Here is a 24,595-nt window from a genome sequence, read left to right as displayed (position 1 = left end):
CTGAGGGAGAGAGTTTGATATGAGAGAAGATGAAGAGGGATTGTTTTGAGGTGGGAGTTGGGGAGGAGGATAGGATTTGCCTGAGGGAGAACTGGTTCTAGTTGAGTTGAACATCCTCCCTGAGAGAGGAAAGACCCTCCCAGCCTGGAGAGGGAGACTCGGTTGGGGGTCTGGGGGAGGTCGACAAACAGAGGTGTCCTGGGAGGGCTGACTCTTGAGGCAGGAGAAGCAGATCCTTGGGGATTCAGGCTTCCCTGGGTCTTTTTCCAGTCCGGAAGGGACAGTTCTTCTAGGGAGAAAGGACCCCCAAGCCAGGCACAAGGGGGGAGGGGATCCCCTGGGTCTGTCATGCCATTTTGGAATTACCTCAGGAGTGGAATTGCTTAGTGAGGGAAAGTGCCCCTCGTTCATGAACCAGGGCATTGATGGCGGAAGGAAGGTGTGTTGTATTATTTAACTGAACCACCTGTCCTAACTAAGTAACGGAAACTGACATATAACAACTTTTTTTTTTAAGTGAAGAGAGTTTAAGAGAAGCTTTGACTGTAATCCTGTGTTTAAGACTGAAACATCTTATAGTTTAAGTAAATAAGTTGACTTCTACCCGGGAGAACACATTTCCTGACCCACATTCTTTCAAAAGCTTCTTTTTATTAATAAAACTCTGTTTTTTGTTCAATATTCACTCACTACAAGATAAACACTGGTAAATTGTTTAGATTTTTGTAGTTTGCATACAGTGAGATGTGTACACTTTATTTAATGGGGGCATAACCGCAGTTGTGAAAATCCTCCATACAATTCCAGTTTCAGTTGCCTCAAATGAAAGGAGCTTTAGCAAACTAAAACTGATATCTCTGTGGTGGGATTTAATCCAGTAGAATCTGGTCAGGTGTCTGGGTGGCTGTGAAACCTGCAAGGCCCCTGGAGAGAGAGGGTGTTTGCTAGACCAGATGCTGTAGTCTTTTTTCCCTTGGGGGAGCTGCCCCCACATCTTGCAACCTCCCAAGTCGGGACTGAAGAGGTTGATCTCTTATAAAATTAGTTAACCCATTTAGCATACGAGACAATTTATTCAATGCTAAATTTTACAAATTTATGTATTTTTGTAATACCTGAATATACCCTATTAGTAGTAGTAGTAGTAACAACAACAACATTATTAATACCCTGCTCCTCTGGCTGGGTCTCCCCAGCCACTCTGAGCAGCTTAAAGCATATATAAAAACACAGAGAAAAAAAATCTAACATTAAAAACTTCCCTGAACAGGGCTGCCTTCACATGTTTTCTAAAAGTCAGTTGTTTATTTCCTTGGGAGGGTGTTCCACAGGGATGGCCTTTGCTGGTTCCCTGTAACATCTCTTCTTGCATTGAGGGATCTGCGCGAAGGCCCTCGGAGGAGGACTTCCATGTCCAGGCTGGATGATGGGGGTGGAGATGCTCCTTCAGGTCTACAGGGCTGAGGCCGTTTCGGGCTTTAAACATTTTGCATTGTGCTCGATAACGTACAGGGAGCCAATGTACTTCTTTTAGTACCAGTGTTATGTGGTCCCAGCAGCTGCTCCCAATCACTAGTCTAGCTGCTGCATTCTGGATTAGTTGTAGTTTCCATGTCACCTTTAAAGGTAGCCTCACATAGAGCACATAGCAGTAGTCCAAGCAGGAGATAACCAGAGTATGTATGAATGCTCTAATAATTTATATGCTACGTGGATTATTCCACCTGACTCCCACCCTGTAATTTTTCTTAGTGCTGATTGCGTAGTTTAGGAATAGAATGTTTCTGTGGCAGGCTTTTCTTACCTTGAGTATTTTTATACCATCTGTTGCACATCTCTGTAGTTCATTGTGTGAAAGGCTTGGATATAGACTTCCATATTGACCTGTTTGGGGATCACAGCTTGTGAGAGAGAAGGGGGAGCTCGTGCCTCCAGCGTGACCCAAGATGTTACTACATTTGCTGAAAGAATGGGAATGATTTGCCATAACTGAAAGGTGTCAAAATATGTTGATAAATAAGCGACTCGCCATTTTCTAAAACTGGATTTATAATACAACAATGAAGAGGATAATCTGGGCTGTTTAGAACAAAAAATAAATCTGTTAACAAGGCATTGTGAAGAGGTCAGGGTATTACTTTCCCCCAGAGTGGCTGGGGAAACCTAGCCAGATGGGCGGGGTATAAATAATAAATTATTATTATTATAACATGAAACTGAAAGAGGAAGGACCTGAAAGTGAATCAAGATTGTGGGCAGGGCTACAATGGACACCCTCCCAAGAATGGAAAAATTCAAAGACCGCCAAGTTCCCCCTCTCCAAATACTGATGGAGTAAGATGTCCAAAAAACAGACACCCCCATCTCTTTGTATGAGCAGAGTAGCGGAAGCAAACCAAAGAGCATTTACCTGAGATCAAAAACACACAAAGAGGCAGCAGAAGTTTCTTCAGTAGCAATTTGCTGAGGTTCAGAAACCATACAGTTCATGCTGAAATTCAGCAGCTACAAATCTTAGCTCCTGATGCCCTATCCAGTTGCAACCAGTAAAATACACACCGTGCAGTATGAAATAATTACAAAAATGAAATGTAAAGTGCAGTAGAAAAGGTAGAAATAACAGAGCTACCCAGTAGAGAGTAGATATACCGTAGGCTGTCCCCAGAGTAAATAACCTTGAAATTCAGATAACACACACAGCCTGTAAACACCAGCTGTGCTTTGAGAATCTTAAAAGGTAAAGGTAAAGGTACCCCTGCCCGTACGGGCCAGTCGTGTCCGACTCTAGGGTTGTGCGCCCATCTCACTTAAGAGGCCGGGGGCCAGCGCTGTCCAGAGACACCTCCAGGTCACGTGGCTAGTGTGACGAAGCTGCTCTGGCGAGCCAGCACCAGCGCAGCGCACGGAAACGCCATTTACTTTCCCGCTATAAAGCGTTCCCTATTTATCTACTTGCACTTAAGAGTGCTTTCGAACTGCTAGGTGGGCAGGAGCTGGGACCGAACGACGGAAGCTCACCCCGCCGCGGGGATTCGAACTGCTGACCATGCGATCGGCAAGCCCTAGGCGCTGAGGTTTTACCCACAGCGCCACCCGCGTCCCAGTTGAGAATCTTAGAGGTGACTTAAAAGACCCAGAATGTTCTAGAAACTTCTGGTAGATTCTGCACCCATAAAACGTATCCCTTGACAAATATCACAAGGAGGTGTAAGATGTCTTAGAGCTGGTGGGCCATCTAATAGCTAGTTCACACAGACCATGCTTAAAGCATGGAAGAAGCAGGTAAACTTAACAAGCAGCGATGCAAGGGACCGGTGGGGTGGGGCCAGAGGGAGAGTGTGTGCTGAGGGGGGTTGTTTGTGGATACACATGTGCACACAGACCTACACACTCATACACACAAGTATGGGGTGGGGTTAGGGCTTCATAATAAAAAGTTAAAAATTAAAGGCTTTCTCGATGGCTGTGGCAGCAGGTAAAAAAAATGGGGGGGGGGCCTCCACTGTGTTACCTGCTCAGCTCTGGAGGCCTCTGGACCTCTGAGCTCTGCTGGATCGCTGCTGGGGTGATCCCGGTCCTGGTGGAGCCAAGGTCATTGGGGAAGGGGGGGCTTCGCACAGCCCTCTCAATCTTTGCGTTTGGCCAGAGAGCCCTGTTGGTGTTGGTGGTCCCTATGAGCTCTGCACGGCCATCTTTCATCGCTGGAAGTCCATAACCCTACCCTTCTTATTCCCTATCTGTTATCCTTTTAAAACAGCAAAAATATACGGCCACTCAAGACAGTCAAATGCCTTGAAGGCATCGAACGTGATAGAAGTCTCAGACTGACAGAAGGCCTTAGCATTTCTAATTACATTGAGCAGCCATCTAATGGAATATGAGATCTACGCAACCTGCCTGGTCTGGATGAACATATGAAGTGATTCCCCTATTAAATCGCACCATTATAAGCACTGTAAACATTCTTCTGGTCCTGGCTTAGGAGTGACTCAAATTTTTCTGGGTCTTTTCCTGCTTTGGGGGATTATCACCATTCTGGTCCAGGATTCAGGGACAATATCACCATCTAGGATCCCATTAAAAAGGGTGGGACTAGGATCTCCTTAAATCTGTCTGGATAAGGGGACTCCACTGATGGGAGTTTGGACACAGACAGAAACAATAGTAAGAGTAAACAATGTCCCTCAGGATCTCTCTCCTGGCATTTTGAACACTGTTCGTGGTAAAAGGTAAAGGTCCCCTGGAGGGTTAAGTCCAGTCAAAATCAACTATGGGGTGCAGTGCTCATCTCAACTCTCAGGCCGAGGGAGCCAGTGTTTGCCCACAGACAGCTTTTCCGAGTCATGTGGCCAGCATGACTAAACCGCTTCTGGTGCAACGGGACTCCATGATGGAAGCCAGAGCACACGGAAACACCATTTGCCTTCCCGCCACAGTGGTACCTATTTATCTACTTGCACTGGTATGCTTTCGAACTGCCAGGTTGGCAGGAGCTGGGACAGAGGAACGGGAGCTCACCATGCAGCAACAATGGGGACCCTCCCCTCCTCCCCTGATGGGTTGCTGCCTGAAACTACGGAAGTCGTAGCTGCTCTTTACTTTTCAAGCTCCTCCTGGTTCTATGAGAGAATGGGGCAGAGGAAGGGGGAGAATCTACTGACCTGTTTTTCACCTGGACTGTCCCTTCTTCCTCCCCATAAATCACTCAATGCAACACATTCAGCAGCTCTAAACTAAGCATCCTTTACGAGACTGAATTGGTGCTACCAAAATGTCAAGCTGTGTAGCCCATCTCCCCTTTTAAGAGGATAATTTGGTAATATGAATCCAAAATGTTTGGTTATCTCCACATTTGTCAGAGACAACATTTCTCTTTCGGATCAAAGGAAATCTGATTCGTAGGACACCTGCATATGGGAAAAGAAAGCAATAGTTCTAATATGAACGCCTCACCTGCAGCTGTTTTAATCTAAACATCCTTTATGCTGATATTTTATGTGCTTCTGAATAAAGTAAAAGTGGCATTCAAAAATGGTTCAGTGATAGGACAAACTGAAGAGGTGGTCAGATTGTGAACTTTATTTATAATAAAAGATCGGGTGCCAGCAAGAAAACAGGTTACATTGATTACAAAACAAAGCTCTGCACCTGGACTAATCACAGCCTACCCACGAACAATATAGTATTCCTAGTGTACTCTTGTCTTTCTCTTTCTTTCTTTGGCCATCACTCATAGCCGAGCAAGATTGTCTTCCATAACACGGTTTTAACAATGAATCTGTCAGTGACTGCTGAGGCCAATTCTGGATCCACACATCCTTCCACAGTGGGGACATTGGTTTCTGGGCGGGAGTTGATCACAGTGTGGATTTGCCAAGCGTGCCTTCCTCTTAGCACGTTTCTCCCTTGCGTCCTGAGTTCAAATGTCTTCAAAGTCCAGGACACCTTTGGTAAAGGCTGTTCTCCAACTGGAGCGCTCGCAGGCTAGTGTACTAAAGTGTAGCCCAATGTGTAGTTTCTGGCTGGTATGGAAGATGCAGTGCGGACCCAGTGGTGGAGGGTGCTGAGGGGAAAGCTGATTGGGCAGCTCAGATTTTAAGGTCTGGCACCACCTCCCTTTGGGAGGACTGGCCTCTGGCTCTTTCTGTACATGGAGATCCAATCAGTTATATCACATTTCCAAAAATGGGGAGACCATTTAATATTCTACTTAGTGGCTAAGCTTTGTCTTCACTGCTTCTCCACCTCTGGGATTCTCACCGGTTTCTACGCCTGTGCATTCTTTGATGTGCAATAAAGTTTCTACTCTGGCTGAAGATCATTACACATTCCATACATTTAAATGGTTTCTGCCCAGTATGGGTTCTTAGGTGTAAAGTAGGTGCCGGCCGAACATTAGGCAGAAAGGGGAGACTGCCTTGGGCAATTGAAAGTTTCAGTGCTAGCAATTTCTTCTTTTTCTTAGGGAAGATGAAACCTTACATCGTAATGCATTTTCAGGGGCCACAAGATTGTTGTTTCTACACTCTAATTTTTTTCCTGTTTTGGTTCCCCCCTGTGCAGTGATGGCTTCAGTCGCTAATGAAGTGCTGTTCACATTCCATGAATTTTGTTAGTTTTTCTCTCTGTGTGAATTATCTTGTGTGAAGTTAAGTTTGCTGCTCCCACTGCAGCTCTTTTCATATTCCATTTACTTGGAAGGTTTCTCCCGTGTGTGGGTTCTCGAATGCAGTCAAGTCATCACCCTCACTGAAGCTCTTTACACACTCCATGCATCTTAATGGTTTCTCCCCAATGTTGATTCTTTGATGTAAGGTAACTGTAGTCCGCTGAATGTTCTTTCCACACTCCATACATTTTAATGGTTTCTCTCCAGAGTGGCTTCTCTGATGAAAAGTAAGTGCGCTCCTACAACTGAAGCTTTTCCCGCAATCTTCGCATTTAAATGGTTTCTCCCCAGTGTGGGCTCTCTGATGTATATTAAGTGTAGTCCTTCGACTGAAACTCTTTCCACACTCCATACACTTAAAAGGTTTCTCCCCGGTGTGTATTCTTTGATGTGCAGTAAGGCTTCCGCTATGCCTGAAGGCCTTTCCACACTCCATGCATTTAAATGGTTTCTCACCAGTGTGGCCTCTTTGATGTACAATAAGTGTACTCCTACGACTGAAGCTCTTTCCACACTCCATGCAATCATATGGTTTCTCCCCTGTGTGGGTTCTTTGATGTAAAGTAAGGGCACTTCGACAACGGAAGTTCTTTCCACACTCCATACATTCTAATGGTTTCTCCCCAGTGTCTGTTTTATGATGTTCTATAAAGCTTCTGTTTTCAAACTCCACACATTTAAAGGGCTTCTCCCTGGTGTGTCTTCTTTGATGTACAGTAAGTGTACTCCGTCGACTGAAACTCTTTCCACACTGCAAACATTTAAATGGTTTCTCCCCCGTGTGCGTTCTTTGATGTACAATAAGTGTAGTACTCCGGCTGAAGCTCTTTCCACACTCCATACACTTATACGGTTTATCCCCAATGTGGGCTTTTTGATGCAAAGTAAGGTAGTAATTGACACTGAAACCTTTTCCACAAACCATACATTTAAATGGTTTATCTGTTGTGTGGGTTATTTGATGTGCAGTAAGCCTTCCACTCTGTTTGAAGCTCTTTCCACACTCCATACATTTAAATGGTTTCTCTCCAGTGTGGGCTCTTTGATGTAAAATAAGTGTAGTTCTCCAACGAAAGCTCTTTCCACATTCCATACATTTAAATGGTTTCTCTCCACTGTGCGTTCTTTGATGTAAAGTAAGGTAGTAATTGAAAGTGAAACTCTTTCCACACACCATACATTTAAATGGTTTCTCTGCTGTGTGGGTTCTTTGATGTGCAGTAAGGCTTCCACTTTGGCTGAAGCTCTTTCCGCACTCTGTACATTTAAATGGCTTCTCCCCAGTGTGGGTTCTTTGATGCACAATAAGGATGCTACTCGCACGAAAGCTCTTTCCACACTCCATGCACTTATGCAGTTTTTCCCTAGTGTGGGCTCCCTGATGTAAAGTGAGATGATTGAGTCCCAAACTCTTTCCAAACACCACAGATTTACATGGTTTCACCCCTGTGTGTGTTCTTTCATGTGCAGTTAGGTTTCCGCTCTGGCTGAAGCTCTTTCCACACTCCATACATTTAAATGGTTTCTCCCCTGTGTGGGTTCTTAGATGTAAAGTAAGCTTACTCCTACGACTGAAGCTCTTTCCACACTCCATGCATTTAAATGGTTTCTCCTCTGCATGCTTTTCTTGATGCAAAGTAAGCTGGCAATTGGGGCTTAAACTATTTCCAAACACCATGGATTTAAACGGTTTCTCTTGAGTATGGGTTCTTTGATGTTTAGTAAGGTTTCCACTCTGGCTGAAGCTCTTTCCACACTCCGTACATTTAAATGGTTTCTCCCCAGTGTGCTTTCTTTGATGTACAATAAGGAAACTACTGGTACAGAAGCTTTTTCCACACTCCATGCATGTATGTGGTTTCTCCCCTGTGTGGGTTCTTTGGTGTAAAGTAAGATGGTGATTGAGACTGAAACTCTTCCCACACACCATACATGTAAACGGTTTCTCCCCTGTGTGGGTTCTTTGATGTGCAGTCAGGTTCCCACTCTGTCTGAAACTCTTTCCACACTGCATGCATTTAAATGGCTTCTCCCCTGTGTGGGTTTTTCTGTGCTTAATAAGGTTACCAGCACTGCTTAAGCTCTTTCCACACTCAATGCAGTGAAACGCTTTCTGCCCTCTTTGGGTTCTCTGATGTAAACTGAAGCTTCCACTCTGACTGGAGCTCTTTCCACACTCCACACTGCTGCTCCCTGTGAATTCTTCATGTGAATTCAGCTCGACATGGACATCAGTGTCCTGAGGAGTGGAGGATTGCCCTTCCCCATTTTCCAACATGGTTCCTACATGCTTTTGGGGTGATCGTTGATTTACAAATTTCTCTTTCGCTGTTTCACACTCCACATTTCCTGATGACCCCACAGATGGCTCTCCATGATTCTCGCTCTTCTGCCCATTACCTGTTTTGAGCGAGAAAAAGAAAATGCCATTCAAATCGCAAGGCAGAAGTAGAGACCCTTAGTACACATTGAACTCAGTTCTTTGCTTATTCCTTTTTTCAAGCTTGTCCCCCTCCCTCTCCAGCGGAATCTGAAGTTTATTTCTGAATGTGCTACAATCTCAAGGTCCCTTTCCGCTCCACCTCCCACCTGCTGTGACTCCCACCTGGTGATCTTTACCTTTCCTTAGAACCCCATCCAAACACTTAGAACCCCACCCACACACTTCGGCTGCCCTTTCTGCTTGTGTGATGGCACCTCGTTGTAGCAGAATATTTCCCAGGAGGCAGTAAGGTAAAGGTACCCCTGACCGTTAGGTCCAGTCGCGACTCTGGGGTTCCAGCGTTCATCTCGTTTTACTGGCCGAGGGAGCCAGCGTACAGCTTCTGGGTCATGTGGCCAGCATGACTAAGCCTCTTCTGGCAAACCGGAGCAGCGCACGGAAATGCTGTTTACCTTCCCGCCAGAACAGTACCTATTTAGCTACTTGCACTTTGATGTGCTTTCGAACTGCAAGGTTGGCAGGAGCTGGGACCGAGCAACGGGAGCTCACCCCGTCGCGGGGATTTGAACCGCCGACCTTCTGATCGGCAAGTCCTAGGCTCTGTGGTGCCACCCGTGTCCCTGACAAGAACAGTAGTCATAGTCAAATTCCTCAGTTAAGAGTTTCTATATCGCTTGACTTGTTGCACAAGCATTTCAGTTACAAATATATACAAACTATTTACATGCCTACTATATCTCTCCAGCATGGTATAAACTCAGTGTGTGTGTGTGTGTGTGTGTGTGCTTTCCTTGTGCAGAATTGCAGCCTGCAATTTCCTTCCTTTATTTCCACCAATCAAGCTAAGAGTGGCACTCCCACACACTAAAGAAAATTCTTGAATCCTGTTTAAAGCTTAAAGGAACTTTTATCTGTTTCTTGAATGTTTTCCTAACATCTTCTCCTTCCACCCAAGTGATGAAGTCTGGTTTGGGAAATACTTTCCAAAAGGCCAGTTAATTCTCAGTACAGTGGTACCTCTGGTTGTGAACGGGATCCATTCCGGAGACCCATTCGCAACCTGAGCAGAACGCAACCCGCGTCTGCGCGTGCGCGGGTCGCGATTCGCCGCTTCTGCACATGCGTGTAACGTCATTTTGAGCGTCTGCACATGCGCAAGCGGCGAAACCCAGAAGTAACCCTTTCCGGTACTTCTGGGTCCCCGCGGGACACAACCTGAAAAGATTTAACCCGAAGTGTCTTTAAGCCGAGGTATGACTGTACAATATGCCCAGACACTCCTACTGCTACTACTGCCATGGCTCCTTTCCCAAAAGCAGGGAAAGGCAAGATTTTAAATCCCCTGCTGAGGTGATAGCAGAGGGGATACGTGGACCCAGCAGAATCCACCTGGCACCCGTGAAGAGGATCTCACTGTACATGGACTTCAATTCAAGGGAACCACAGAGGATATTTTGAACTTGAGGGAATATCTCAGCACATTGGAAGGGGAAACTCAGCCTGGAGGACATCTCTGCTCTCTAGAGGCCTAGTAGTGATCCAAAGTTTCATCAAGCAGAGATGTTTGATGGAGTTGGGAGGTCAATAAAGGAGGAGAATAGTCTTGCTGGAGTAGACCAAAAGTCTTCCAGACATGGTCAACTTTTGCAGCTTCAGGTATACATGTTCATGCTCTGTGGGGCAGAAGGGGGTGTAACAACAAATGCAAATGTCATCTTTGGACAGGAGCAGAGCTGCCGCATCCTCCTCTCTGTCGTCTATCCAGGTAAGCAAGAAGCCCCATCAGATTTCAAGGAAGCAAAGTAGCCAGGAAAAAGCACTCAAGGAGAATGTGAAGCAGGACATAAAGGCATCAGGCTTCTCCTCCCTCTCTTCCTGGAGCAAAAGGGCCCCCTCCCAACACTGGTACCTGCTGAGGTCTCCCCTTCTTTGGGGTCCTGGAGGAATGGATCTTGTCCTTCTTCCCAACAGGAACTGAGGTCTGATTCTGCCAAGGAATGAGATATTATTAGCTACTTTGGGCCACAAAACTCTCAGTCATTTCAAATCAATCCGTATCTACGTCAACAAAGGCAAAGAGGAGGGATTGCCATATCCAGATCCTATAAAGACACGCAACGTGAGCAGGAGAGGACCTTGTGGTCCCCACTGTCACAAGGGGCGTTTGTGTGAATATATGGATGCTTCTTCAGAGAACAAAGCTAAAAATATTGTAGAGTACATCTGCAAAAATGGGGATCCAAGCGGGATATTCTTCTTAAATTATTCCTACTCTGTGTGAATAAATGCACAAAAGCTGCTTGACACCTTCAACGTCTAGCAGTCCAGAGGCATAAAAATGTGCCCTTACCTAGAGAGGCCAGCATCTCATAATTCTCCTCCATGACTTCCTTGTGCAGAGCTCTTTGGCCAGGATCCAGCAGAGCCCACTCCTCCTCCGTGAAAAACACAGCCACCTCCTCAAAGGTCAAGAGGGCCTGGAAGAAGAAGAGGAAGAAGAAGAAAACAGAGCTTCTCTTAGATCCCCCTCATCTCTGTCTGTTTGGTTTCTTGGTTCTCGGTTGCTTTTGGTGGCCCTGGGCAGGATAAAGTAACTAGCAAATTCAATCGTTAATCATAAATAATACCCAACCAACTCCTACCTGCCCTCCCTCCCTGATGCTGTTTCCTTACCTGAGGGAGCTGCCTGGCACCTTTTCCCACCGCACCTGTAAGAAGAGATGGTCCAGATGCTGTCTCTGTGGCCATCAGGCTGCCTGTCGGAGAGAAGGTGAATGAGGAGGTCTGAAGGGAACACTTCAAAACAGGAAGCAGCTCTCTAGAGAAGCCATCCCTGGGCCTGCAGGGGAGAGACAGGGAATGGGAACAATGCCATCCTTTATACAGGAACTTTCTAATACTATAAGCTACTTAATCGGACTTCACAGAAAGCATTATGGCCAGTACCTCTGCAGAACTCACTTATTGCTTGCTCCAAAACAGCCATCCAGGAAATCCCCTTTCTGACATTTTGACACATTTATAAATAAAGAAAAGCCCTAAGATATTGACAAGACTCTCTGGTTGGAAGAAAGCTGACATCTGGAGGGCACTGGGGTGCAGAGACTCCATCTCAGCTCAAACATGGATTTGGGGGGACAGAGATAGGAAGATTAGTGACTTTTGGCCCTCCAGGGCTTCCTCTAAGAGCGTTTGTGTGTGTGAACTGTTTAATATTCCAGCACAGTGAGGTGGAACAGGGTGAGAAATAACCAGAGGGTCAAACCAGAGGGTCTCTTGCCCTGACCTAGCCACTGACCTTGCCACTGTGATCCACGCAAGTTACCTCCAGACTTGATTATTGTAACTCACTCTATGTGGGGCTGCCCTTGAGACTGACCCAGAAACTCCAGCGGGTGCAGAATGCCGTGGCGAGACTCCTTACGGGGTCATCGCCGCGGGATCACATTCACTCAGTGCTCTACCAGCTCCACTGGCTCCCGGTGGAGTACAGGATCAGGTTTAAGGTGCTGGTTTTAACCTTTAAAGCCCTATATGGCCTAGGACCCTCGTACCTACAGGACCACCTCTCCTGGTATGTCCCATGGAGGACCTTAAGGTCTTCAAACAAAAACATCTTGGAGGTCCCGGGCCACAGGGAGGTTAGGCTGGCCTCAACCAGAGCCAGGGTCTTTTCAGCCGTGGCCCCGATCTGGTGGAACGCTCTGTCACAAGAGACTGCGGGACTTGACATCTTTCCGCAGGGCCTGCAAGACAGGGCTGTTCTGCCTGGCCTTTGGCCAAGGCACAGTCTGACCCCCTCCTTCGGTAATCCTCACAGAACTCTAGCCCAATGGTTGCCATTAATTTGATTTTGAACTGATTTTAAAATTAATTGATTTTAGAATGATGTGTTACTTTTATTGTTGTTAGCCACTTTGAGCCTGGCTTCGGCTGGGGAGGGCGGGATATAAATAAATTATTATTATTATTATTATTTATTATAGGCTCCAGGACATGAGTTTCAAACCCGCCTCTGTCTTGATGTGGTACATAGAAAATAATAGCAAGATTGACATTATACACACAAGGCAAAAATGCAAACATTTCTAAGCTCTCTTCTCACACACACACCCAGAGATGTCCAAAATTCAGGAATGATATACAGAGAAAAGAGACAGAAGGGAAAAGAGGGAATTGATGGTGCAAGCAAGTGAAAAGTGCCCTTTCTTCTAGTGACCAAAGGAGTCCAAGAGGGGGACCCTTGGAAGCAGGCAATTGGCAGTAATAACAACAGAAAACCTCACCGTTCATGGAGAGGAAGTTCCGCAAAGGTTTCAAGAGTGGCACACCAAGTCCTCCAACCTTTATCCTTATAACAAGAGCAGTGCAGCACCCCCTCCCCATTTGCCTCCCCCCTCAACTCCCCCTCCCAAAGTATCATTGATTCCTTTTGGCTCCTTCTCACATCAGCCTCTTCTTGCTAAGGAAACTCCCAAAGCCAATAATAATAATAATAATAATAATAATAATAATAATAATAATAATAAATGCACTATACATGAGACTACCTTTGAAGGTGACTTGGAAACTGCAATTAATGCAGAATATAGCAGATAGACTGGTGACTGGGAGTGGTCGCCAAGACCACATAACACCAGTCCTGAAAGATCTTCATTGGCTCCCAGTATGTTTCCAAGCACAATTCAAAGTGTTGGTGCTGACCTTTAAAGCCCTAAACGACCTCAGCCCTGTATACCTGAAGGAGCGTCTCCACCCCCATCGTTCAGCCCGGACACTGAGGTCCAGCGCTGAGGGCCTTCTGGCAGTTCCCTTGCTGAGAGGGCAACGAGGCAGAGGGCCTTCTCGGTAGTGGCGCCTGCCCTGTGGAATGTCCTCCCAGCAGGGAAGAATGGCAGATGAAGGTGATGGACTACATGGAACTGGCGGAAATGACTGGCAGAATCCGAGACCAGGGAGAAGAGTCAGTGCAGGAAGATTGGAAGAAATTTAAAGACTATTTACAGAAACATTGTAAAATTAAGGAATGTTAGAATGATGTTGGAATGAATTTATGTGACTTTAACAGAAATGTTATAAAGTTTTAGGAAAAAACAGACTGTTAATTGGTGAAAGGAGGGAAAGTAAAGTTATTTTAATATTAAGATAAAATACTGGATAAAAATTTGAAAAGAGGGAAAGGATTTGCTGAAATGGATAATTGATCTAGAATACAAAAAAGGGAGGTGTGAGGAGGTCAATGAAACAAGTAAATGAAAGATAAGTTATGGGAATACTTGTTGTTTTTTGTTGTTTATTTCTTTATTTCTTTTTTTTGCTTTTTATTGTAATGTATTGTTTTGTTTTGTTAAACTTTGTTTGTTCCTCTTTTTCTTTTTGTAATCCTTAAACCCTTAATAAATATTATTTTTTTTAAAAAATGAATGTCCTCCCAGCAGATGTCAACGCAATTAACAACTACAGTGGTATCTAAGGTTACAGACGCTTCAGGTTACAGACGCTTCAGGTTACAGAATCTGCTAACCCAGAAATAGTACCTCAGGTTAAGAACTTTGCTTCAGGTTGAGAACAGAAATCGCGCGGCAGCAACAGGAGGCCCCATTAGCTAAAGTTGTGCTTCAGGTTAAGAACTGTTTCAGCTTAAGAACGGACCTCCAAAATGAATTAAGTTCTTAACCCAAGCTACCACTGTATTTTACTTTTAAAAGACAACTGAAGGTGGCCCTGTTTAGGGAAGTTTTTAATGTCTGACACTGTGGGTTTTTTAATATTCGGTTGGAAGCCGCCCAGAGTGGCTCGGGAAACCCAGCCAGATGGGCGGGGTATGTATGTATATGTATGTATGTATGTATGTATGTATAAATAAATAAAATATTTATATGCCACTCATCTGACTGGGTTCCCCCAGCCACTCTGGGTGGCTTCAACAAATCAAAACACATGAAAAAACTTCCCTGGCATTGTGCATTCAACAAAACCCACACCTCCCCATTCAAAATCCCCTCCCTCTCTGGGAATGCAAAGCTATTCTCCTGCTCTGGGGCTACAAAAGCAGCACAGCAAACGCCACATCGCCCTGCATAGCTGTCAACATTTTCCTTTTTTAAAGGGAAATTCCCTTATTTCGAATAGGATTCCTCGCAAGAAAAGGAAAAAGTTGACAGCTATGCCCCCCCTCCTTTCCTGTCAAGCTGTTTCCACTGTACAGCAGCAGTCTCCCTGCCCCCCTCCCTATCTCCTCCCCACCCCCGCAGCCTGGAAGGCGCAGTGGCTGAAAGAAAGAAAGGGTCATAGGGTGATGAGGGGGTGGCAGGAGGTAGGGGGGTTGTAAGACAAAGCCGGAGCATCCCTAGCCAGGCTGGGGGGGGGGCTGCAATCCCTCCGAGCTCAGCAGGATTTGCACAAGCATGCGCGGAAGCCCAAACCCGCTGCTCAGTGTGCAAAGATGCACAAAACACCGCTGGAGCAAACCCCGAATGAAATATTTGCGATCGATTATGTTATATATAATCATAATATTTAATGCAAGTTGGTCATTGTGGGAGGGGGAGCAGCTGTCACCTGGCACCAAAATGTCTTCGCCTGCTTCCAAGGACGCAGATCTTGCAAAAGGCAAGCCCGGAGGGAAAGGGTGGGAGAGCCAATTCCCTGCTTTCCTCTCATTCCCCAGGCGCCCCCGCCCCCAATAAAACCCTTTCCCTCCTCCTCCCCCCCCCCAGCTGCGCTGTTTGCAGATGCAAATCCTACCCGCACCTTCTCCTCCTCCTCCTCCTCCTCCTCCTCCTCCTCCTCCTCCTCCTCCTCTCCTCGGCTGCTTCTCTTCCGGGAATATGGTCGGAGACCCCTCCCAGACTGCCTCCCCCCCCCACTCCAAAACATCCTGCCTCTCTAGGAAGCGGAGCTCGTTGACCCAGGTGAAGGGACTGGGTGGCAGAAGGTTCCCACTCTTTTCCCTCCCTGCAAGCAGAAATTCCCTTCCCCGCTGCAAACAATCTCTGCAATCCCATTTATTTTGCAAGAAGGTGCAAGCTTCAGTCTCTGGCAGCGGCAGGAAATTTACGACAACCCTAAAGGGTAGTCCAGTGTTGTTATAATGCACACTTTTTTAAAAAAGGGGGGGGTGTATGAAGTTGTATGGAGAGGCGCAGAACAGCTGCTTTGCATGCAGAAGGTCTCAGATTCAATGCCTTGCATGCAAAAGGAGACACCAGGTTCAGTCCTCGACAGGGAAAGACCCCCCCCCCCGCCCCTTTAAAAAAAAACCTCTGGTGGATGAAGGTTGGACAGCTTTACTCCCCTCCCCTATGCATATTTTGCACAAGCCTGACTCGCACTGGGATCCTGAAATGCAGGCGGGGGCTGCTCTGCAACTATAGTTCTATGGGCCCGCGCGTTCAATTGGGAACCCGAAGTGTCGCTACTCAAGGTGTCGGAAGTTTCAAGACAAAGGCAATAGGAGTCCCTCGAGAGGCGGGAGGTTTTAGAAAAGGGAGGAGGGGTGTGTCGGTGGAGGAAAACGCCCCCCCTCCTTTATTGCAGGAATGGATTAACGAAACTGGATTAACGATTTAGGGAGGCAAGCGGCCGGAGATGACAAAGAGGTAAAGACGCAGCCTGGGGAGGGGGGGAGGGGTGATGAGAGGGGGACAGGGAAAGAAGACCCCCCCCCAACACCCACCCCACAAGAGCCGTTCCTAGGACCCCCCATCGACAGGAGCTCAGATCTATGCATCCCAGCTGCAAAGTGGGGACTCAACACCTGCAAGGTTTGCATTGCATTTGAGATCACCCCCACTTTCAAATTCACTATGTGAATTCACTAGGAGTCTTGGTTGACCACAAACTTGACATGAGCCAACAGTGTGACGCGGCAGCTAAAAAAGCCAATGCAATTCTGGGCTGCATCAATAGGAGTATAGCATCTAGATCAAGGGAAGTAATAGTGCCACTGTATTCTGCTCTGGTCAGACCTCACCTGGAGTACTGTGTCCAGTTCTGGGCACCACAGTTCAAGAAGGACACGGACAAACTGGAACGTGTCCAGAGGAGGGCAACCAAAATGGTCAAAGGCCTGGAAACGATGCCTTATGAGGAACGGCTAAGGGAGCTGGGCATGTTTAGCCTGGAGAAGAGGAGGTTAAGGGGTGATATGATAGCCATGTTCAAATATATAAAAGGATGTCACATAGAGGAGGGAGAAAGGTTGTTTTCTGCTGCTCCAGAGAAGCGGACACGGAGCAATGGCTCCAAACTACAAGAAAGAAGATTCCACCTAAACATTAGGAAGAACTTCCTGACAGTGAGAGCTGTTCGACAGTGGAATTTGCTGCCAAGGAGTGTGGTGGAGTCTCCTTCTTTGGAGGTCTTTAAGCAGAGGCTTGACAACCATATGTCAGGAGTGCTCTGATGGTGTTTCCTGCTTGGCAGGGGGTTGGACTCGATGGCCCCTGTGGTCTCTTCCAACTCTATGATTCTATGATTCTATGTGCAGCGCGGTGTGGGGTGCACGACGTCTTACTCCAGAGGAAACGCCCGCAGGGATTCCATTGCACGATCTCTTTTGAGGGCAAAGGGATGCTCACCTGCCCTGCTGGGGTCCGAGCCGAGGTCCCAAACCTGGCAGGAGATTCCCCAGGGTCTCCACGCGTCTTGCGCCTTGTCGGGTCCTTTTGGCAGCAGAGATGGAGAGAAGCGAGTCCATGCAAGGCTTAAAGGAAGCGGGGGAGACCAGGAGAGAGATCCCCCCTCCCTTCTCCTCGCTCTCCCCCCCCCCCTCTTGCGAAGCCCCTCCGGATGGAGAGTTTTACGTGCTGTTCGGGGCGCAGGGCGAGGGGTGAGCTGCGCCAAGGGGACGGAGAGAGGAGGGCAGAGGAAGTTGGGGGGCTGAGGGAGCCATGGGCTGGGGGGGAGCCAAGCCCAGCATTGCCAGTAGGTGAAACTGCATTTTTGTAAACAGAATTTCCCTTGTTCTTGCATTTGCTTCCCCATTCCACTCCTCCAACAATTGCATTTTTCTTATCTGTGATGGGGAGACCATTGAACCAAGAGCTGAGGGTTGCACACACATTAATGCTCAGGGGCCTCCTATCCCACCCCCATTCTCTTACTCTTCCTCCCTTACCTGGGTTTTCTTCTCTTCCTTACCTAAACTACCTTACAGGGACCTTTAGGAAGTTCTCCACCTGGTACGCAGGCTACGCAGCTCCACCTGGTACGCAGGCTAAGACCCTACCTCCCCGCGGACTGTCTCGCCAGAGTGGTGCATGCTCTAGTTATCTCACGCTTGGACTACTGCAATGCGCTCTACGTGGGGCTACCTTTGAAGGTGACCCGGAAACTGCAATTAATCCAGAATGCGGCAGCTAGACTGGTGACTGGGAGTGGCCGCCGGGACCACATAACACCGGTTCTGAGAGATCTGCATTGGCTCCCAGTACGTTTCCAAGCACGATTCAAAGTGTTGGTGCTGACCTTTAAAGCCCTAAACGGCCTCGGTCCTGTATACCTGAAGGAGCGTCTCCACCCCCATCGTTCAGCCCGGACACTGAGATCCAGCGCCGAGGGCCTTCTGGCGGTTCCCTCATTGCGAGAAGTGAGGCTACAGGGAACCAGACAGAGGGCCTTCTCGGTAGTGGCGCCCGCCCTGTGGAACGCCCTCCCATCAGATGTCAAAGAGATAAAGAATTACCTGACGTTCAGAAGACATCTTAAGGCAGCCCTGTTCAGGGATGTTTTTAATATGTAATGCTGTATTGTTTTTAATACTGATTGGGAGCCGCCCAGAGTGGCTGGGGAAACTCAGCCAGATGGGCGGGGTATAAATAATAAATTATTATTATTATTATTATTATTATTATTATTATTATTATTCTCCAGAATAATATGCCCCACTGTGGGACCACTGAGTTCCTTTATCCTAAGAAGTTGTCTTCCTTTTTCTTCCTGTTCTGTTGTTTATTTCTTGCTATACAGTTACCTGCTTAAGCACAAATTGAGCTGGCGAGAGGGTTGGCTTGCCCATCTATAAAGTTTGACTAACTGCTGTGGGGAGGGGAATGTTGAAAACCCACACGGGACCCCCTTTCTCCCTGCAGAGAAGGAACCTATCATGATCAGTAGCAATGTTTACTTTCCACTGCATGGCTGATTATTTATACTGTTGGACACCAGTCCAAAAATATGGGTGGAGGGTGCCATTGAAATGCTTTTGGATTATTATTATTATTATTATTATTATTATTATTATTATTATTATTATTTCTATTCATACCCTGCCCTTCCCGGTTCAAAACTAGGCTCAGGGCGGCTAACAACATATTTAAAACACTTAATTATAAAAGCAGCATAAAATACAGTATAAAAACATGAATAACAATATAATTCAAAAATCAATTTAGGGTAAATAAACATTAGATGATCACCAGGGCTAGCTGGCTTAATTAGTCCTATTTGGGTCAGTGAGGAGACCAGGGGAGAATTAGCCGTGGGATCCCAGAGCGGGTAATCTTCATAAAAAGGGGAGGGAAGGAAGAGGAACAAAAGATCAGGCCAGGTTCAAATTGAAAGCCAGTTGGAATTGCCCTGTCTTTACAGGCCCTGTGGGAGGAAGTTAAATGCTGCAGGGCCCTGGTTTCATGGGGCAGAGCATTCCACCAGGTCGGAGCCATCACTGAAAAGGCCCTGGTGCTGGTGGAGGATAGTCTGACTTCCTTAGGGCCCGAGACCTCTAAACTATAGTTGTTCATGGACCTTAAGGTCCTCCTGGGCATACCAGGAGAGGCAGTTCAATAGATACGAGGGCCCTGAGCCACAAAGGGCTTTAAAGGTCAAGACCAGCACCTTGAACCTGACCCTATACTCCACCAGGAGCCAGTGCAACTGTTAAAGCTCTGGGTGAATATGCTCCCATGGCAGTGGTGCCTCAGGCTAAGAACTTAATTCGTTCTGGAGGTCTTTCTTAACCTGAAACTGTTCCTAACCTGAGGTACCACTTTAGATAATGGGGCCTCCCGCTGCCACTGCGCCACCACCGCACGATTTCTGTTCTCATCCTAAAGCAAAGTTCTTAACCCGAGGTACTATTTCTGGGTTAGTGGAGTCTGTAAGCTGAAGCATATGTAACCTGAAGCGTGTGTAACCTGAGGTACCACTGTATTGAAAGCTTCTATATTACAGTGGTGCCTTGCAAGACGAAAAGAATCCGTTCCGCAAGTCTCTTCGTCTTGCGGTTTTTCGTCTTGCGAAGCAACCCTATTAGCGGCTTAGCGGATTAGCGCTATTAGCGGCTTAGCGGATTAGCGCTACTAGCGGCTAAGCGGCTATTAGCGGCTTAGCGGCTTAGAAAAAGGGGGGGAAGCGGAAAAAAAATCGCAAGACTCACAAGACGTTTTTGTCTTGCGAAGCAAGCCCATAGGGAAATTCGTCTTGCGAAGCGCCTTGAAAACGGAAAACCCTTTCGTCTAGCGGGTTTTTCATCTTGCGAGGCATTCGTCTTGCGGGGCACCACTGTACATTCCATCAGCCTCAAAAGATAATAGATGTATTCACATTCCCAGTCTGGTGGGTTTCAAGGGTAAAGGACCCAAATTCATGATAGACAATCCCCATTGCTGGAGGGTTTGCATGTGGGCATGTGCATATGCAGGCCAAGGATTGCCAGTATCACAGCTGAGCTGTGTGAGACAGTTGGTGGGTGGGATTGCTCTTTACGCACAAGTTTTTAATCGCTTCTAGTGGAAACATCTCTTGTTTGAACCTCCTTCCTCTAAAATAATATTCATTCAGTTCATCCTTACAAGTGATCTTTAATATTAACTGTTTTCAGTGCCACACATATTCTCTGTTGGAGCAAAGATGGTACGTCCGGGAGACCTTGGCCACCCAACCCAAAGGAGGAGGGATAATGAAAGGGTCCTGGACAGGGAATTTCCACTAAGATATTCCTATATTACAATATGGGCAGAAGGTCAGGCAGAGCTAACTAGTCTTCCTCAGGGAGACATAGAGAGGAGAGGATCTAGAAGATGTTAAAATAAGAAAAGGTGCTAATTGGGCTTACTGTGTGTTAACCTCTCTTTTACTCTTCCTTGAAACACTAACAAGATTTTCTTTCCACCCCACTCCCAGAAAGGCAACAGAGAAGACATTCAGAATTCTGAGGGGCCACCTGCAATTTCATTGGGAAAAGCAAATAAAATGTTCAGATGAAGAAAATATTTAGACATGTAGAATGCGCTTCAGTCAGTCTGCATGGTTATCCCATCAATGAACTCATACAACGGAGAAACCATTTAAAGGCATGGAGTACGGAAAGAGCTTAAGTGGTAATGGAACTCTTTCAAAATGTCAAACTCAAACTGAGAAGAAACCATTTCAATGTATGGAGTGTGGAAAGATCTTCAATCATAGTTCACACCTTACTGTACATCATCGAACTCACACAGGTGAGAAACCATATAAATGTTCAGAGTGTGGAAAGAGCTTCAGTAATAATGGAGCCTGTAAAAAACACCAACGAATTCACACAGGGGAGAAACCGTATAAATGTTTGGAGTGTGGAAGGTGTTTCAATAATAGTGGAAACCTTACTGTACATCAACGAATTCACACAGGGGAGAAACCATTTAAGTGCACACAGTGTGGAAAATGCTTCAGTTGTAGTGGAAAACTTACTTTACATCAACGAACTCACACAGGGGAGAAACCGTTTAAATGCACACAGTGTGAAAAGTGCTTCACTAATAGTGGAAGTCTTAATTCACATATCCAAACTCACACAGGAGAAAAGACATTTGTATGTAAGGAGTGTGGAAAGGCCTTCTGTCATAGTGGATCTCTTATAACACATCAGCGAACACACACGGGAGAAAAACCATTTACATGTATGGAGTGTGGGAAAGGCTTCATTCATAGTGGAAATCTTAATTTACATCTACGGTCTCACACAGGGGAGAAACCATTTAAATGTACAGAGTGTGGAAAGAGCTTCAGTCAAAGTGCACATTTTAGAATTCATCAAGTAACCCACACAGGAGAAAAACCATTTAAATGTATGGAGTGTGGAAAGAGTTTCAGTTATAGTGGAAATCTTGATATACATCTACGATCTCACACAGGGGAGAAACCATTTAAATGTATGGAATGTGGAAAGAGCTTCACTCAAAGTGGACATTTTAGAATACATCAACAAAGCCACGCAGGGGAGAAACCATTTAAATGTATGGAGTGTGGAAGGAGCTTCAGTGATAAAGGAAGTCTTACAAAACACCAACAAACTCACACAGGGGAGAAAACTTAAAAATGTTTGGAGTGCGCGAAGTGCTTTAGTGAGTGGCGATCTTACAAAACATTGTCAGACTCACACAGAAGAGAAAACATTTAAATGTATGGAGTGTGGAAAGAGCTTCACTAAGAGTGGAAGCCTTGCAAACCATCAACAAACTCACAGAGGAGAAACCGTTTAAATGGATGGAGTGCTGAAAGCACTTCAGTTATAACTGAATGCTTGCGAAACACCCCCTGCCCTCTCATGCGGGAGAAACCTTTTAGCTGTATGGAGTGTGGAGAGTATTACCCTCAGAGTTTGCTCCTCCCATGACATCACGGATTCCTATAAGGGGAAATTGGTGGTGGAAGCATGGTGTGTATTTGATGTATTTGGTGTTTCCATGTAAAGCTATACATATATGTGTTAAAATAATGAAAGTAATGTCTCATAATAATAAGTTTAATAATATGTAATGTACTGTTAGATAGTGGGGGGAGTGAGAACCTGCTTATGTGAATGATGGTGGGCTGAGGAGAGAGACAGAGAGAGGAAGGAAGGAAGGAAGGAAGGAAGGAAGGAAGACTGGGAGAGAGAAAGGCATAACATTCATATTGCATTTTGGGAAAGATTATGGAAAACAGATCTGAAATTCATGGCATGTTGTACACTGAAAGAAAATCATATGAGAATGATGTACCTGTGCTATTTGACTCCTAGCAAGCTACCAAAAAGGGATGCGGGTGACGCTGTGGTCTAAACCACAGAGCCTAGGACTTGTCGATCAGAAGGTTGGCGGTTCAAATCCCCATGACGGGGTGAGCTCCTGTTGCTCGGTCCCTGCTCCTGCCAACTTAGCAGTTCAAAAGCACATCAAAGTGCAAGTAAATAAATAGGTATCACTCTGGTGGGAAGGTAAACGGCGCTTCTGTGCACTGCTCTGGTTCGCCAGAAGCGGCTTAGTCATGCTGGCCACATGACCTGGAAGCCGTACACCGGCTCCCTCGGCCTATACAGCGAGATGAGCGCTGCAACCCCAGAGTTGTCCGCGACTAGACCTAATGGTCAGGGGTCCCTTTACCTTTAAGCTGCCAAAAATGTATAGAACAAGTACAAATATGTGCTGGGAGTGTAAAGTGTTGGTGCTGACCTTTAAAGCCCTAAATGGCCTCGGTCCAGTATATCTGAAGGAGCGTCTCCTCCCCCATCGTTCTGCCCGGACACTGAGGTCCAGCTCCGAGGGCCTTCTGGCAGTTCCCTCACTGCGAGAGGCCAAGTTGCAGGGAACCAGGCAGAGGGCCTTCTCGGTGGTGGCGCCCGCCCTGTGGAATGCCCTCCCATCGGATGTCAAGGCGATGGACAACTACCTGACATTCAGAAGACATCTGAAGGCAGCCCTGTTCAGGGAAGTTTTTAATATGTGACATTTTAGTGTATTTTTTATCTCTGTTGGAAGCCGCCCAGAGTGGCTGGGGAAACCCAGCCAGATGGGCGGGGTACAAATAATAAATTATTATTATTATTATATTAAAGAAAAAGAAGGTACCTTTTATCATATCTGGTTGTTGTGTAAAGTAATAAAGTCTTTATGGGAAATGATATATAACGAACTGGAAAAAAAAATGTTTAAAACAACTTTTGTATAAAAACACACACCCAGAAGCCTTCTTATTAGGAATTGTAGGTTCTGACATTCCAAAGGAACAGAAAAGGCTCTTCATGTATGTGAAAACAGCAGTAGGGATGCTATTAGCCCAGAGATTGAAAGAAGAAAGAGTCCCTACTAGAGAGGAATGGCAAACTGAGTTGTTAGACTACACTGAAATGGCAAAACTGACCGGAAAGGTCAGGGACCAAAAAGACAAAAACATCAAGAAAGAATGGCGAAAAATTATAATTTACATAAGAGACTACCGTAACCAGAAGAAAACATTAGCAGGATTTTAATCTCATTTGTAATTTAACAAATACTATGGACAATATGGATACGAAACATGAAATGATTTGCAGTTGAAAATGTTGACAATAGCATTGGGGGGAAGTCTTGATATTAAAAAACAACAACTCTGTATGGATATGTATTCGGTTTTGCTATAAATTTTTATTTGGAAAACTAATAAAAACAAATAAAAAGAGAGAGTGAGAAAGGCTGCCTCCGAGATCCAATTTTCCCCCTTCTCTTCTTTGTAGCCCCTCACCCATCTCTCCCCATTGGACTTTTAATATGGCAAGTGGCGTGAAGAGACAAAACAGGCAGCCTTCATCTTCCTCATCCCCAGTTTGCTTTTTATTTTAGATTAATTTTTCTCTTCACCCCCCTTCACCCATCTTGTCTTGCCCCTCCCACCCACTCCTTTCTTCCTTAATGCTGGGGGGCAAGCCCCCGCAACATCCTCTCTCATTCTTTTACCATATTTTTCGCTGTATAAGACGCACTTTTCCCCTCCTAAAAAGTAAGGGTAAATGTGTGTGCGTCTTATGGAGCGAATGCAGGCGGGAGGCTCTGCTCAGCGCTCCGAGCCGCGTGGAGCGTTTGTGCGGCTCTTGGGGGTCCTAACATCTTCCATTCTGTGTACATGACCAAGCCAGTGTGGTCAATGCTGCAACTCGCAAGTGGGGTGGGGGGAGGGAGGGTTATTGGCTAGCGGGGTGTTTATTGCTCTTGTTTTTATTATGTATTTTGTATTTCTTTCTTGTATTATGATGTTGTGAACCACCC

The 24,595-nt window shown here is 46.1% G+C and overlaps 3 protein-coding genes across 4 annotated transcripts in view; 1 reads left to right on the top strand and 2 right to left on the bottom strand.

Moving 5' to 3' along the window:
• Positions 1 to 3,874: 3,874 nt before the first annotated feature.
• The window catches only part of LOC309334679 (uncharacterized protein), a 32,961-nt gene continuing 12,240 nt past the window's right edge, over positions 3,875 to 24,595 (bottom strand). Inside the window, exons 6-7 of the transcript XR_014153228.1 lie at positions 4,415 to 5,745; positions 3,875 to 4,366 (exon numbers count right to left, since the gene is read on the bottom strand). The gene's annotated coding sequence lies outside the window, so the exon portion shown is untranslated. The remainder of the gene's footprint in view (positions 4,367 to 4,414; positions 5,746 to 24,595) is intronic.
• Positions 5,743 to 15,374, bottom strand: LOC309334651 (uncharacterized protein). The gene is made up of 5 exons (XM_081849140.1): positions 15,360 to 15,374; positions 11,286 to 11,368; positions 10,963 to 11,089; positions 10,522 to 10,599; positions 5,743 to 8,569 (listed from the first exon to the last, which is right to left on the bottom strand). The coding sequence occupies exons 2-5, from the start codon at positions 11,358 to 11,360 to the stop codon at positions 6,180 to 6,182; spliced, it is 2,670 nt and encodes an 889-aa protein (XP_081705266.1). The 5' UTR covers positions 11,361 to 11,368; positions 15,360 to 15,374; the 3' UTR covers positions 5,743 to 6,179.
• Positions 15,918 to 22,794, top strand: LOC309334729 (uncharacterized protein). 2 transcript variants are annotated; one of them, XM_081849342.1, is made up of 2 exons: positions 15,918 to 16,213; positions 20,739 to 22,794. In XM_081849342.1, exon 2 carries the CDS (start codon positions 20,911 to 20,913, stop codon positions 21,907 to 21,909), a length of 999 nt encoding a protein of 332 aa, XP_081705468.1. In that variant the 5' UTR covers positions 15,918 to 16,213; positions 20,739 to 20,910; the 3' UTR covers positions 21,910 to 22,794. The 2 variants fall into 2 exon arrangements, with proteins under 2 accessions (XP_081705468.1, XP_081705469.1); XM_081849343.1 differs by lacking the exon at positions 15,918 to 16,213 and adding an exon at positions 16,358 to 16,378.

The sequence above is a fragment of the Podarcis erhardii genome (genome assembly GCF_964252035.2).
Source record: "Podarcis erhardii genome assembly, chromosome: 2".
NCBI lineage: Eukaryota > Metazoa > Chordata > Lepidosauria > Squamata > Lacertidae > Podarcis > Podarcis erhardii.
Note: the sequence above shows the minus strand (reverse complement) of the source record. Positions and strands in the feature narration are given on the sequence as shown.

What these genes read in the sequence shown, in the direction of transcription:
- LOC309334651 (XM_081849140.1), bottom strand. Translation starts at nt 11,360, where the DNA reads ATGGCCACAGAGACAGCATCTGGACCATCTCTTCTTACAGGTGCGGTG. An exon ending in GTGCCAGGCAGCTCCCTCAG is followed by an intron (nt 11,090 to 11,285) that starts GTAAGGAAACAG and finishes TTCTTCTTCCAG; the next exon opens with GCCCTCTTGACCTTTGAGGA. An exon ending in TGAGATGCTGGCCTCTCTAG is followed by an intron (nt 10,600 to 10,962) that starts GTAAGGGCACAT and finishes ATTCCTTGGCAG; the next exon opens with AATCAGACCTCAGTTCCTGT.
- LOC309334729 (XM_081849342.1), top strand. Translation starts at nt 20,911, where the DNA reads ATGGAGTACGGAAAGAGCTTAAGTGGTAATGGAACTCTTTCAAAATGT.